Source organism: Mustela nivalis (assembly GCF_964662115.1).
Source record: "Mustela nivalis genome assembly, chromosome: 9".
Classification (NCBI taxonomy): Eukaryota; Metazoa; Chordata; class Mammalia; order Carnivora; family Mustelidae; genus Mustela; species Mustela nivalis.
This window is the reverse complement of record NC_139028.1, coordinates 45,782,355-45,794,989: the sequence shown is the minus strand read 5'-3', so window position 1 is coordinate 45,794,989 and position 12,635 is coordinate 45,782,355. Positions and strand designations below refer to the sequence as shown.

The following is a 12,635-nucleotide window of genomic DNA, read 5'->3' as shown; positions in this document are numbered from 1 at the left end:
TCTACTTACAATGGAATATTATATAGTCTTCAAAAAAATTCTGCAATATGCAACAACACGGATGAACCTTAAAGACATTAGGCTAAATGTAACAGGCTAGTCACAGAAGTTCAAATACCATGATTCCACCTATATGAGGATCTAAAATAGTCAAACTCATAGAAGCAAAGATTAGTGTGGTGGTTGCCATTGGGGAGGGGAGAACAGGGAGCTGCTAATCAACATGTGTAAAATTCCAGGCATGCAAGGTGAGTAAGTTCTAGAGACTGGACAGACAACATTGTGCCGATGGATGACAACACGGTACTGTACACTTAGTATCTGTTAAGAGGCCTAGATCTCATGTTAAGTGTTCATACTACAATTTAAAAAATAAACCACTGGGGAAAAAAATGCTTGAAAATAGTCTATGCTTAAGTCATTTAAATATTCTTCCTCTAGGGCCACCCAGATGGCTCAGTTGGTTAAGCATCTGACTCTTAATTAAAGCTAGATCATGATCTCAAGGTCCTGGCATCAAGCCCCACATCAGGTCTGCACTCAGAAGCAACTGTACTTGAGATTCTCTCTCTTCCTTTTCCTCTGCCCCTTCCCCAATCACTCTCACACTCTCTAAAATAAATAAAGAAATCTCTTAAAAATATATATTCTTCTTCTAATAATATTACTAATATGTGTGAAGTAAAATCCAATGAACTATCAAAAACTCCAAATGCCCGGAGTGTAAATTAATGAGTATTTTCTAGAATTCAAATTCCCCAACTTCATCTTTGGGTAGTTTTTCTAACCCTCTGACCTGCCGGACATTGTGGGATTTCAAAGTGGTTCAGTCTAAACCTGCACACAGTGAAAATTAAGTGATTCTCAGTATTAGGGAGCTATGTCACATTTATTCCAGTGTTATTTAGTATTACAAATTAAGGTCATCTTTGGTTTGAACAGATTCTTATCATTTTCTGTTATGCTCTGTACAAAGAAAATTGATACTTTATCTTGTAAAACCACTAGGGCTGCCTAACAAGGTACTTCAAAGTGGGTAGCTTAAAGAACTGAAATTTATTATCTAATAGCTTTGGAGGCTAAAAGTCCAAAATGAAGATGTTGGTATGGTTGGTTCCTTCTGAGGGCTGGAAGAGAAGGATCGATTCCAGGCTTTTCTCCTTGGTTAGAGATGGCCGTCTTCAAGTTCATAGGGCATTCTCCCAGCACGCGTGTCTGTGTCTTAACTTCCCCTTATTATAAAGACACAAGTCATACTGGATTAGTGTCCCACCCCACTCCAGTGTGGCCTTATCTTAACTATTTACATCTACAATGATCCTACTGTCAAATAAGGTCACTTACGGACTGAAGAGTAGGACTTCAATACAAATTTAATTGATAACAATCATCATTATTTGTTACATCATCTTTAAATAGAATCATGTTAATATTTTCACTCCAAATTTCATTTCATTGCCCTTGCTGACTCTTGAGTTCATTTGCATTTTTATTCATTCAGTTATTCAAATTGTCAGTTATTTGAACTAATTTCTTTCCGCCAGAGGCTGTACAGTATGTTTTGTGTATACTAAGCACACTATTTAAGTTCTCCATAAAGACAGTTATCACTACCAACATCTCAAAAACTGAACAATCTGTTATTTGAAGCATACTTCCCAAGAAGTACTGACTTGCAATGGCAAGTCAGGAAAAACGTTTTCTCGCAACTTAAAAAAATATGAACTCTGAAGGATAAGTTTACTTTTAATGTCATCACCAGATAATTTGTCATATCTTTTAGTTAAGCCTGAATTTGTAGAAGTGTTAAAATAATCTATAGTACTAGTTCTACTAGTTCCATAATTCACAGAATCAAGTTTGTTTGTTGTTGTTGTTGTTTTAAGATTTTATTTATTTATTTGACAGACATGAGATCACAAGTAGGCAGAGAGAGAGGAAGGGAAGCAGGGTCCCCACCGAGCAGAGAGCCCGATGCGGGGCTCGATCCCAGGACCCTGGGACCATGACCTGAGCAGACCTGAGCAGAGGCCCCAACCCACTGAGACACCCAGGTGCCCCAGAATCAAGTTTTTAAAATGGGATTATAAGGTGTCCTCAAATTCCCAACTAAAAGTTGGCTGGGCTCCCAGTCACTCTTAACAAATTTACACTGAGTAGCAACTGTCTTGTTTAATTTTAACAGTGTAAATGCCTTATGGTTTAAACTTTTCCTCACTTCTTAAATTCATTATTTCCCAACTTTATGTGCTCTAGGAAACATTAAATATGACTTACTTGAAAAGTAACTTTTCTTTCTTTGGTCTAAATCCATTTGTCTCACCTTTCACCTTTAAAGCCTTAATAAAATTTAATAATTCCAGGAAGCTTCTTGAACTACAACAATGAGATTAAAGAGTCAATTTTTTTAAAGTTGAAACTATTTGAAATAAAAATAATTCTTAACAATGTTAGGAATTTAAGAAGTACACATTTATAAACTGTTTCGAATAGACCATTAAAGCATTGTGAAACATTATTAGCTAAGTTCTAAGTATATGCTTAAACGTATTTTTTAAAACTACATTTAAAAAAAAAAACTCTCTAAGTTTTTCTCTGCGACTTCACCTATATTATTTAGTTGACATTACATACTAAGAAATACACATCTGTTAAACGAAGTAAACTAAGAGTAGGTGAAGAAATTGGGTTTTAGGCCTGATTACATTAACTTGAATGATATAAAATAGTTACTGACTCTAAAGAATATATTCAAAGACACCTAACTACCCAAGAAGTTGCATCTTTAAATGACAAGAGCCCACTGAGGCCTGGATTTCTGAGGCTGAGATTTATTAATAAATAGAGTCTCAACCAGTCACTTATGACTTTCAGAAGCTCCAGGTAATACTTCAATAAAAAATAAGAAATTGTATTTTTGTTCCAAAGTTTAGCATACAGTATAGGAAAATGCAGTAATACTGTCTTCTTATATTTAACTCTTGAATTCTTTGCGAGAGGTTTTAACACTGGCATAAGCCATGAGAACGAGTGGAGCATATGCACCTGCTTGGTTATCTTCAGAGTTACTGAATGCATATGTAGATGGCAGAAGATCAGCTGGAAAGCTCGAAAAGATTTTCTGAACCGTACTAGGGACTCTGGACTTGATCTCAGAGGCTGTGAAAAGCCAGAGAAAGAATTCAAGGGGAAGCGGTCAGATGTGCATTTGGGTAGCATCACCTTGGCAGCAGTGTCAGCAACAACTGGAAAAACGGCAGGACTGGTCTCAGCAAGACCAGTCAGCACACAGTGCAGGCAAGAGACCGGTGAGGGCATGAATTAAGCTAGCTTGGTTGAAGAGAAGAGAATGGTTATTCAGAGGAGAGACACAACAAGACTGTTAACCAACTAGACGTGGAAGATAACGGAGCAGAGGATGCTTCCTAGGTGACCGCAGTGGAGAAAACGGAATGGATGCTAATGTCCCTGAGAAAAGAAACACAGGGAGACAGTGTCGTGTGATCCACAGCCCTGATCTCAAATTTAGAAGCCTGAGCTGAATCCCAATCCTACCAGCACTAGTTCTGGGAATCTAAGCTAGTCTGGTGACTTTAGTTCTGCCATAAGGAATGATTTCTCTTCCCTCCGTGGCCTTTTTTCTCTTGCTTCTGGCCTTCACATATGCTGTTCCCTCCTGAATCATACTCTATTTTCCCGTTCCCTGTTCTTCCCATCCAATTTTGTCTAACCACTTAGTCTAACTATTCCTTGCTCATCTTTCAGGTCTCAGTTTAGACACCACCATCTCCCAGTAGCCTCCCTCACCCCAAGCCTGGCTCAAGTCTCTCCTGTGGGTGTTCCCACAGCACCCTACAACCCTCCTGTAATACACTGTATTGTAATGGCCCATTCTATTTGTCTGCATTCTCCATGAAGTGACAGCAGTGATGTTCGACTTGTCTGCTAGTGGACCCTCGATATCTGGAATGCAGGAGATGAGGGACAAATAAATGCATAAAAGAGAAAGCAGCATGTTAAGGAGGAAATACGAGTTGAATTTTTAAATCATGTAAACTGAAATTATATCCTGAATGAGCAGTCAGGAACAGGGTCTAGAAGTAAGAAGAAAACCTGGGGCTAAATATAAAGATTTGAGAATTACATCAGAAGGTAGTTAAGAAATAACTGGGATCAAAAGGCAGGATGACGTCACTCAGAGATTGTATGGAGAACAGAACTGAACACCGAATAATAGAGATACACTAACATTTTAAATTCAAGTAAAAAGTTGGCAAAAGCAACTGAAAAGGAATGATCAAAGGCTGCACTGAGTTTGGTACAAGAGATATTCAAAATAGTAAGCAAAAGATTAAAATTTTCAAATCAGTCTTGTCAAGATCTGCAACCCCTTTCCAGTGAGCAGCTTCTAGCTCAGGGTCAAGGAAGGCACCCCCACCCACCATGTCCTTCCCTGGCTTATTGCACACTGTGGTGTCACTGTTACCCTCTCTGATCTTATCTCCTACTACTCTTCCCACCGCTCATTCCTCTGAACTCCACGTCAGAGAGGTAGAGGGGGGGACAGGGGGTAGAACCATGTCCCTCATCGCTCCTGGACCCATTCCATTGCAGAAAACCAGAAAGATGTGTATGTGGAAGCCATCAGCAGGATGTTTTAGACTGAATGTTTGTGTCCCCCTAAAATTCATGCATTAAAACCCCATCCCCCAATGGGATAGTATTGGGGGATAGGGCCTTTGGCATGTAATGAGGGTTAGATAAAATCCTAACATGTCCTTCTAAGAAGAGGACACTTCTTAGCACGTGAGGACACAGCAAGAACATGGCCATCAGTAAACCAGGAAGAGGGCTCTCACCAGGAACTGAATCAGCAGGCATTTGCTCTTGGACTTCCTCCTCCCTCAGAGCCCTGAAAAAGAAATGTCTGTGGTTTCAGTCACCCAACTGAAGGTATTTTGTTCTAAAAGCCTGAGCTGAGTAAGACAAGGGAGTTGCCTTTCTTGGCACAATAAACTCTGAAGGCCTTGCCTTTGGGTCTGCTAGAGAAGGGAGTGGTGGTGAACACAAGGACAGCTTTGCGCATGTGAGCACCGCCGGGGGAGCACAGAGCAGGGGCCATGCAGAGGCACGAGCACGGCTCACTCAAGAGGCTCCACGAATGGAATGGCATGGCCTCTCCCCAACATCTACTGCCAGGAGCCCCCATCACAGAAGCCCGGTGCCTCCTGATGGAACATACTCACGCGAGAGGGTGCCATCCTTTCCAGTTCAGTTTCACAAGTATTAACACCTATGTGTCAGGCATTCAAAGATGCTGGGAAAAAAGCAATTCCTACAACTAAGAGAAATTCTTAACCTCATGGAGCTCAAATTCTAGTAATGGAAGAGACAGTTAAGTGAGTAAATAGGGAGCATGCTAGTGTTCGATACTCACAAGGAAACTAGGGATTGGGAGGGAGAGCCCGTAGTTTCAGTTAGGACAGTCAAATTAGCTCTCCTGGAGAAAGAAGGATTTTAAAGAAGACCCGAAGATCTGGTAAATATTGTGGATATCTAGGGGAAGAGCAATTAGGCAGTGGGAACAACAAAGGCAGAAGCCCCACGGGTGTAGAGAGCCCAGTGTGTTTAAGTAGGAAGGAGTCCAGAGTAATCAGAGAGGAGAGGACGAGGAGGAGGAAGGCGTGAGGTTAGAGAAGACAGACGGCACACCACTTTGCAGACCATTCCGAGTGATAGGAAAGCCACCTACAGCCGTGTTGTACAACAGAAACATCATGTGAACCGGAAGTAACTTTTTCTAATATTTACATTTTTAAAAAGAGGGAAAAGCAGCAGGTAAAATTAATTTAATAACAGGTCTTATGCAACTCAATAAATCAAAGTATTATCATTTCAAAATGCAGTCAACATAAAAAATTACTAACCAGAATGTTACATTCTATTTTTCATAGTAAGTCTTGGAAATCCCGTGTGCATTACACTTACAGCAGATTTTAATTTGGACAAACCACATTTCAAATGCACACAGGGCTAAGGACAATGGCACTGGACAACACAGAAATAGAGAGTTCTGGGCAGAGGAGTGATGCAATCTGATTTGTATTTTAACCAGGGCCTATCTTCTCATGTGTAAAATGGGAGTAGTAACTTCTACCTCACAGGGGTTTTATAGTAATGAAATGAGGTTATATTCAGGAAGCACAGAGCCTAATCCTTGGGATGTAAGTCTTTAATAAATACTAGTTTTCTTCCTCTTCCTACACAAAGAGAGTTTTTTGGCTTTTTTTTTTAAGATTTTTTTAAAAGACAGAGATTACAAGTAGGCAGAAAGGCAGGCAGAGAGAGGAGGAAGCAGGCTCCCTGCTGAGCAGAGAGCCCAAGTGGGGCTCGATCCCAGGACCCTGAGATCATGACCCAAGCCAAAAGCAGAGGCTTTAACCCACTGAGCCACCCAGGCACCTCATTTTTTAAGATTTTTTTAATTTATTTGAGAGACAGACAGAGAGAGAGCACACAAGCAGTGGGGAGAGGCAGAAGGAGAGAGAGAGGCAAACTCCCCGCTCAGCAGGGAGCCCGATGTGGGACTTGATCCCAGAACCCTGAGATCATGACAGAGCCAAAGGCAGAGGCTTAACCTACTGAGCCACCCAGGTACCCTGAGAGATTATTTTTTCTTAAAGATTTATTTATTTATTTTTACTTGAGAGATAGTGCATGCATGTGCAGGGGGTTCAGGAAGAAGGGGCAGAGGGAAAGAGAATCTCAAGCAGACTCTGCTCAGTACAGAGCTCAATCTCAGGACCCTAAGATCAAGACTTGAGCTGAAACCAAGAGTCAGATGCTTAACCAACTGTGTCACCCAGGCGCCCCCACGATGACATATCATAAGCAAATGATGCTGTATAGGATTTTAACTGTTGACAAGAAGTTGTCAGTGATTAATAATTCTGAGCATTTATGAACCTACAAACTGCTATAATAGGCAAAATTTGAGTAGGCAAAATGTGTGACACCAGCCAGAAGGAAACACAGACTGGGGAAGACACAAACACTGAAAAACTTAGCATGGTAAAACCTTTAACAAAATTAAGAAGGTTTGGAATAAAAATCTGAACACTTATGCAACATAATTAAAAGTTACAAAATACAATTTACATTACACACAAAGTCTACTATTTGTCCATGTCTTGCTGTAATTTTTCGCTTAGTACTTAGTACTGAACCGGCAGTTCTAAAAAGTGCTATGTGATCACTACAGGTAAGAATTAATAATGAATGCCTTATATGATAAAACACTATTAAGCAACGGAAACCAAACCACCAAACCACCTAAACACAGTTATTTCTATTCTATTTATATTCTATTTTCTATGGAAAAATTACAGATGAATAAGAGACACTAGCTTAATTTAATATTATATACCATACATGATATAACATATATATATACATTATTGTGGCATAAAACTGGAACATTCTTAGGTTAGACAGTACTTGTTTCATCTCTTCTACTGCCTGCCCAGACAACTGTCTCAACCTCAATCTCCTAACCCAAAATCAACCTAAATTTTTATTTGTAGTTAGAATTCAAGAAAACCACGTTAATTTAGCAACAGGTCTTGAAATCTTAAAAATGTTTATCCTTTCACCTACTAACTCCACTTCTGACAAGCCAATATATAGAAAAAAAGAATTTCTGCACAAAGATGTTGATTGAAACATCATAAATGTTGAAAATTTGGAAACAACCAAAATGTGCAGCAATCAGGAAATTGCAAAATTAACTACAGACCTCCACTTTATAAAGTATTACAGTGATGCTAAATTATAGTTTTGAAGTCTGAGTAAAACAGGGAAAGGTATATCATACTGAGTGTGAAAAAGCTGGACGGGGTACCTGGGTGGTTCAGTGAGTTAAGCCTCTGCCTTCAGCTCAGGTCATGGTCTCAGAGTCCTGGGATTGAACCCCACATCTGGCTCTCTGCTCAGCAGGGAGCCTGCCTCCCCCCCCCACCCTCTGCCTGTCTCTCTGTGATCTCTCTCTCTTTGTCAAATAAATAAATAAAATCTTAAAAAAAAAAAGTGCTAGATAACAACAGTATTAATTCAATGATGTTTTAAAAAGTCAATTTAAAATGGAAGCAAGGAAATATACCAAAAATGGGAATAAGGGGTGAATGGGCAAGATTTTATTTATTTATCTGACCGACAGAGATCACAAGTAGGCAGAGAGGCAGGCAGGCAGAGAGAGGAGGAAGCAGGCTCCCCGCTGAGCAGAGAGCCCGATGTGGGGCTCCATCCCAGGACCCTGAGAACATGAGCTGAGCTGAAGGCAGAGGCTTAACCCACTGAGCGATCCAGGCGCCCAAGCACGGGCTTCTTAATTTCAGCTCAGGTCATGATCTCAAGGACATCAATGTGAGCCTGTGTCAAGCTTACACTTAGTGCCCAGCTGACTTGAAATTCTCTCCCTCTCCTTCTGCCCTCCCCCCCTGTTCTCTCTCACTTTCTCTAAAATAAACATTTTTTTTTTTTTTTAGTGGGAATAAGTTAACAAGGATGGAGATGGGCAAAGGGATCATGAGTACTTTTTACTGTCTTTCTCTGGCTAATCAAAAAAAAAAAAAAAGCAATAAACATATTACTTTTATTATAGCAAAATAAAGGAAATCACTTCTATTTTGACAATGGACAAATTAAAAGTAGAAAAGTTTTTTGTTAATACAACATAATGTAGCTATCTAAATCTATAAACTACTACATATATAAGATAGTAACAGTAACTATTTTATTCATTTCTGAAAAACATGCACAGCAAGAAACTTCCAGAGGTCCTCACTGCCTATGAAATAAAGTATAGTTCTTATGCTATACAAATAACATTTGTATAGCTTAAGGAAACCTGTATCTTAACATTTCTATCAGTGCCTTTTACACACATGCTCAATTTTTAAAAAATCTTTTTTAAATTAAATAATATTTGGTCACTGTAGAAGATCAGAATATATATATATATATATATATATATACATATATATATATATATGTAACATTTCTGAAATTAAAATTACCTCACCACCCAGAAATAACCACTGGTAACATTTTAGAATATACACAAATACACCCACCTCCTGTACATTATCATTCAGTCCCATGGCTTTAAATACTATCTACATGCTGATGACTTCCAAATTTGTATCTCTAGACCAGACCTTTCACTAACTCAAGAAATCAATCCCATTGCTCACTCAACACCTGTTTGAGTGTCCTCACAACATGGCAGCTGGCCTTCCCTCCAAGTGAGGGATCCAAAAGGGAGCAAGGCACAATGTCTTTTAGGATCTGGCTTTGAAGTCACACATTATCATGTCCACCATAATCTATCCAATAGTAGCAAATTACTAAATCCAATCAACACTCCAAGGGAAGAAAATCAAGTTCTTCCTTTGGATGAGACAAGTATCAAAAACAAGTATCTACAAAACCACCGTAACATCTGAGTTGGTGACAAATTCATTCTTCTGGATACTCGGGTCCCTGGAGTTATCTTTGTTTCCTGTTTCACTCTCAACCCTTTCCCAATCTGTTAGGAAATCATGCTGGTTCTACTTTTAAGTATATCCAGAGTCTAACCATTTCTCTCCACTCCCACTGCTACGAGCATACTTCAGTGAGGAACATGTGCATTTCTTTCTTGCATTTCAGAAATACCCATCTGCTGCTACTTCTGCCCCTTACAGTCTATTCTTCCCACAGCAGCAGTGTAATCTTTTTAGAATTCAAGTCAGATCATGTCATTTCTCCGCCGAAACCCTGCACTGGCTCCCCATTCTCTCAGAGTAACAGCCAAAGTCTTTACACAACCCTGAAAACCTGACATAACCTGGCCACATCACCATCTTGATCATCCCACTTCAGCCATCTTAGCCTCTGTGTTATTTGTCTTTATTCAGCCATTCGTTCTACCTGGAATGTCTTTCCCCAGATACCACCTGACTAGTTTCCTCAGCTCTTCCAAGTCTTTACACAAACCTCACCTCTTCAATACGATCCATTCTGTCCATTTCATAAAATACAGTAACTGTCCAGCCTCCACCCTGACTCTGACTTCTCTTACTCTGTCCTTTTCTCTACAGCACTTTTCACTTAACATAATATATAATTAGTTGATTATTGTCTTTACTCTTCATTGTCTGTGTCTTCTTACTAGAATACAAACCCACAAGAACAGGAATCTTGATCTTTTATTATATATACATCTGTGTTGTTCACAGATGTATCCCAAGTGCCTAAAACAGCGTCTGGCACATAAGAGAAGCTTGTTGAATATGTGTTGAATGAACAGACATAACTTTTAAGAAATAACTTGGAACCTTTCTCAGTTAATAAAAACATATATGGTAAACATCCTCCCACACTACTTTTTTTTCTTTTAGAATCTTTTTTAAAGATTTTATTTATTTATTTGACAGAGAGAGATCACAAGTAGGCAGAGAGGCAGGCAGAGAGAGGGGGAAGCAGGCTCCCTGCTGAGCAGAGAGCCTGATGTGGACTCGATCCCAGGACCCTGAGATCACGACCTGAGCTGAAGGCAGAGGCTTAACCCACTGAGCCACCCAGGCGCCCCCTCCCACACTACTTTTAATGTTTATTCAGCACATGACCATACGGCTCTATCACAATTCACCCATCTTCCTTTAACTGGACAGTTAGATAGTTACTATATTTTCTCAACTACAAAGAATGTGGTGAACATCTCTCAATGTTAAGTATTTGTTACCTGACTTATTACCTTCGGAAATACTTCTGTAAGTAAAATTGCTGGGTCAAAGGATATGTGCCTTTTTAAGGATAAAGACACTACACTGCTCTTACCAGTAACGCAGGAGAATGCACATTTCTCCACATCCTAAGATGTGTTTTTAAGGAATTTCAAACAGTCAGATAAACCTGGGTTCATATCTGGGTTCTGCTATTAATTAACTTAAAATTACCATAATGGGGATAATAACAGCATCTACCTCACCCAATCGTGTTAAAGATTAAAAGAAACAATGCATATGTAAAGCACTTAGCTGGCTGCTTGACACACAGTATGCAATCAAGAAAATGCTAAGTTTATTTCTACCCTTATTACGATTTGAAAGAAATTACCTGCAGAGTGCCCTGCCCATTATTACGGGACCACCAACCTATTAGTCACTAAAATGAAGTGTTGCTTTAAAAAGCTCAACTTTTAAAAAACCATTTGAACACTCAGGGCCGATTTCAAAATATTCCTAAATAGAATGCGTATCACTGGCTGGGGAAAGGACTGTACTGCCCTGACCCTTGCTTTTGTTTCCCTGCTGATGGCAGGAAACCATAAACAAGCTTTTGCATTCCCAGGGGCCAGGAAGATAAGACCAGATAAGCCCGCAGGACGGCAGGAAAACAAACTTCGGCTAGTGAGGTAGCTACAGGTATCTCCCGTCGGGTCCGGTCCGCACGACGCGCTCGCCACTTCGGAGGTGGCATAGGGTAAATGAAGGAGTCACCCAGGACTCAGGATGGGGCTGCGGCGTGTGAAAGCCGTCAAGCACCCCTGGAGAAAACAGTGAGAGTCACAGCGCAGACTCTCGCTTGCCTTTGCATACACAACGCACCCCAGCCCCCAACACACACACACTCGCGCGCGCGCGCGCCCATCTGATGCCCTTTGTAGGCCCCTCTCGTCACCGGCCCAGCTCCCCAGCCAGCGGGTTCCTGCGCGGGTGCGGTCCCCAGGTCGGTCACCTCCCCAGCCTCAACTCACCCCCTGTTCGGGGAGGTTTGCTCGGCTGGGTTTTTATTCCAAACCCGTGCCCGACCCACGACCCCAAGAGCCCCGACCAGAAACACCCAGTGGCCCCGAGAAGGCCACCCGCCCCTGTCGGGGTCCGGCGACCAGCCGCTCGGCGCCGGATGCGGCCCGGCCACGCGCAGGGGGAGGGGCGGCGGCGGCCCGGCGCCAGCAGCAGCCTCCCCGGCCGAGGCCGAGCGCCTGCACCGAGTCCCGGGCGCATCCCGCGGACACGCGGCCCCGCGTCCGGGCCGCACGCAGCACCCACCGAGCTCCTCGCGCCCCGCCGCCTCGGCCGCCGCCGGCGCCGCCGCTTCCATCTCGCCGGGGTCTCCAGGACGCCGTCGCCCCGGAGCGCGCTCCCCCGCCGCTGCGTGGCCCGCGACAGGCGGAGGCCTTCCCAGCCGAGCGGGACCCACGCCCAGCGCCCGCCTCCCGGCCCCGGGCACCCCACCCGCGCGGCGAGGAGCATGCGCAGTGACGCGGCCCGGCCCGCCGCGGAGCTGGGGCGCGAAGGGCCCCCCTGGGGCTCGCGGGGCGCTGCGGGCGAGCAGCATTGGGGAGGGAGACCCGAGTGACGGAAGGCGGGGCGGAGCGGGGTGGGATAACCGGAGAGAAGGGGCGCTGCGGAGATCTCCGGGATGGGAGCCTAGAGCTGGCGGGAATCCAGGCCTCTCGTTCCCTGGAGGACTTTAAAGATGACCACGAACTTAAATTTGAGGAGCCCATCTACTTGCAAGGCTTTAGCATTCTGTATGGTACCTGGGAGAACGCAGAGTAGGAGGAGACTGTCCCCTCTCCGTGTTGGAGT

The 12,635-nt window shown here is 42.5% G+C and overlaps 1 protein-coding gene across 2 annotated transcripts in view; it reads right to left on the bottom strand.

Moving 5' to 3' along the window:
- The window catches only part of SLC36A4 (solute carrier family 36 member 4), a 54,718-nt gene extending 42,438 nt beyond the window's left edge, over positions 1-12,280 (bottom strand). Inside the window, exon 1 of one of the 2 annotated variants that reach the window (XM_082682685.1) lies at positions 12,093-12,280. Coding sequence is in view for 1 of the 2 variants with exons in the window: in XM_082682686.1 (XP_082538812.1) it covers positions 12,093-12,144 (52 nt within the window). In the remaining variant the exon portion in view is untranslated. The remainder of the gene's footprint in view (positions 1-12,092) is intronic. The other variant, XM_082682686.1, reaches the window with a different exon arrangement.
- Between the last annotated feature and the right edge of the window lie 355 nt (positions 12,281-12,635).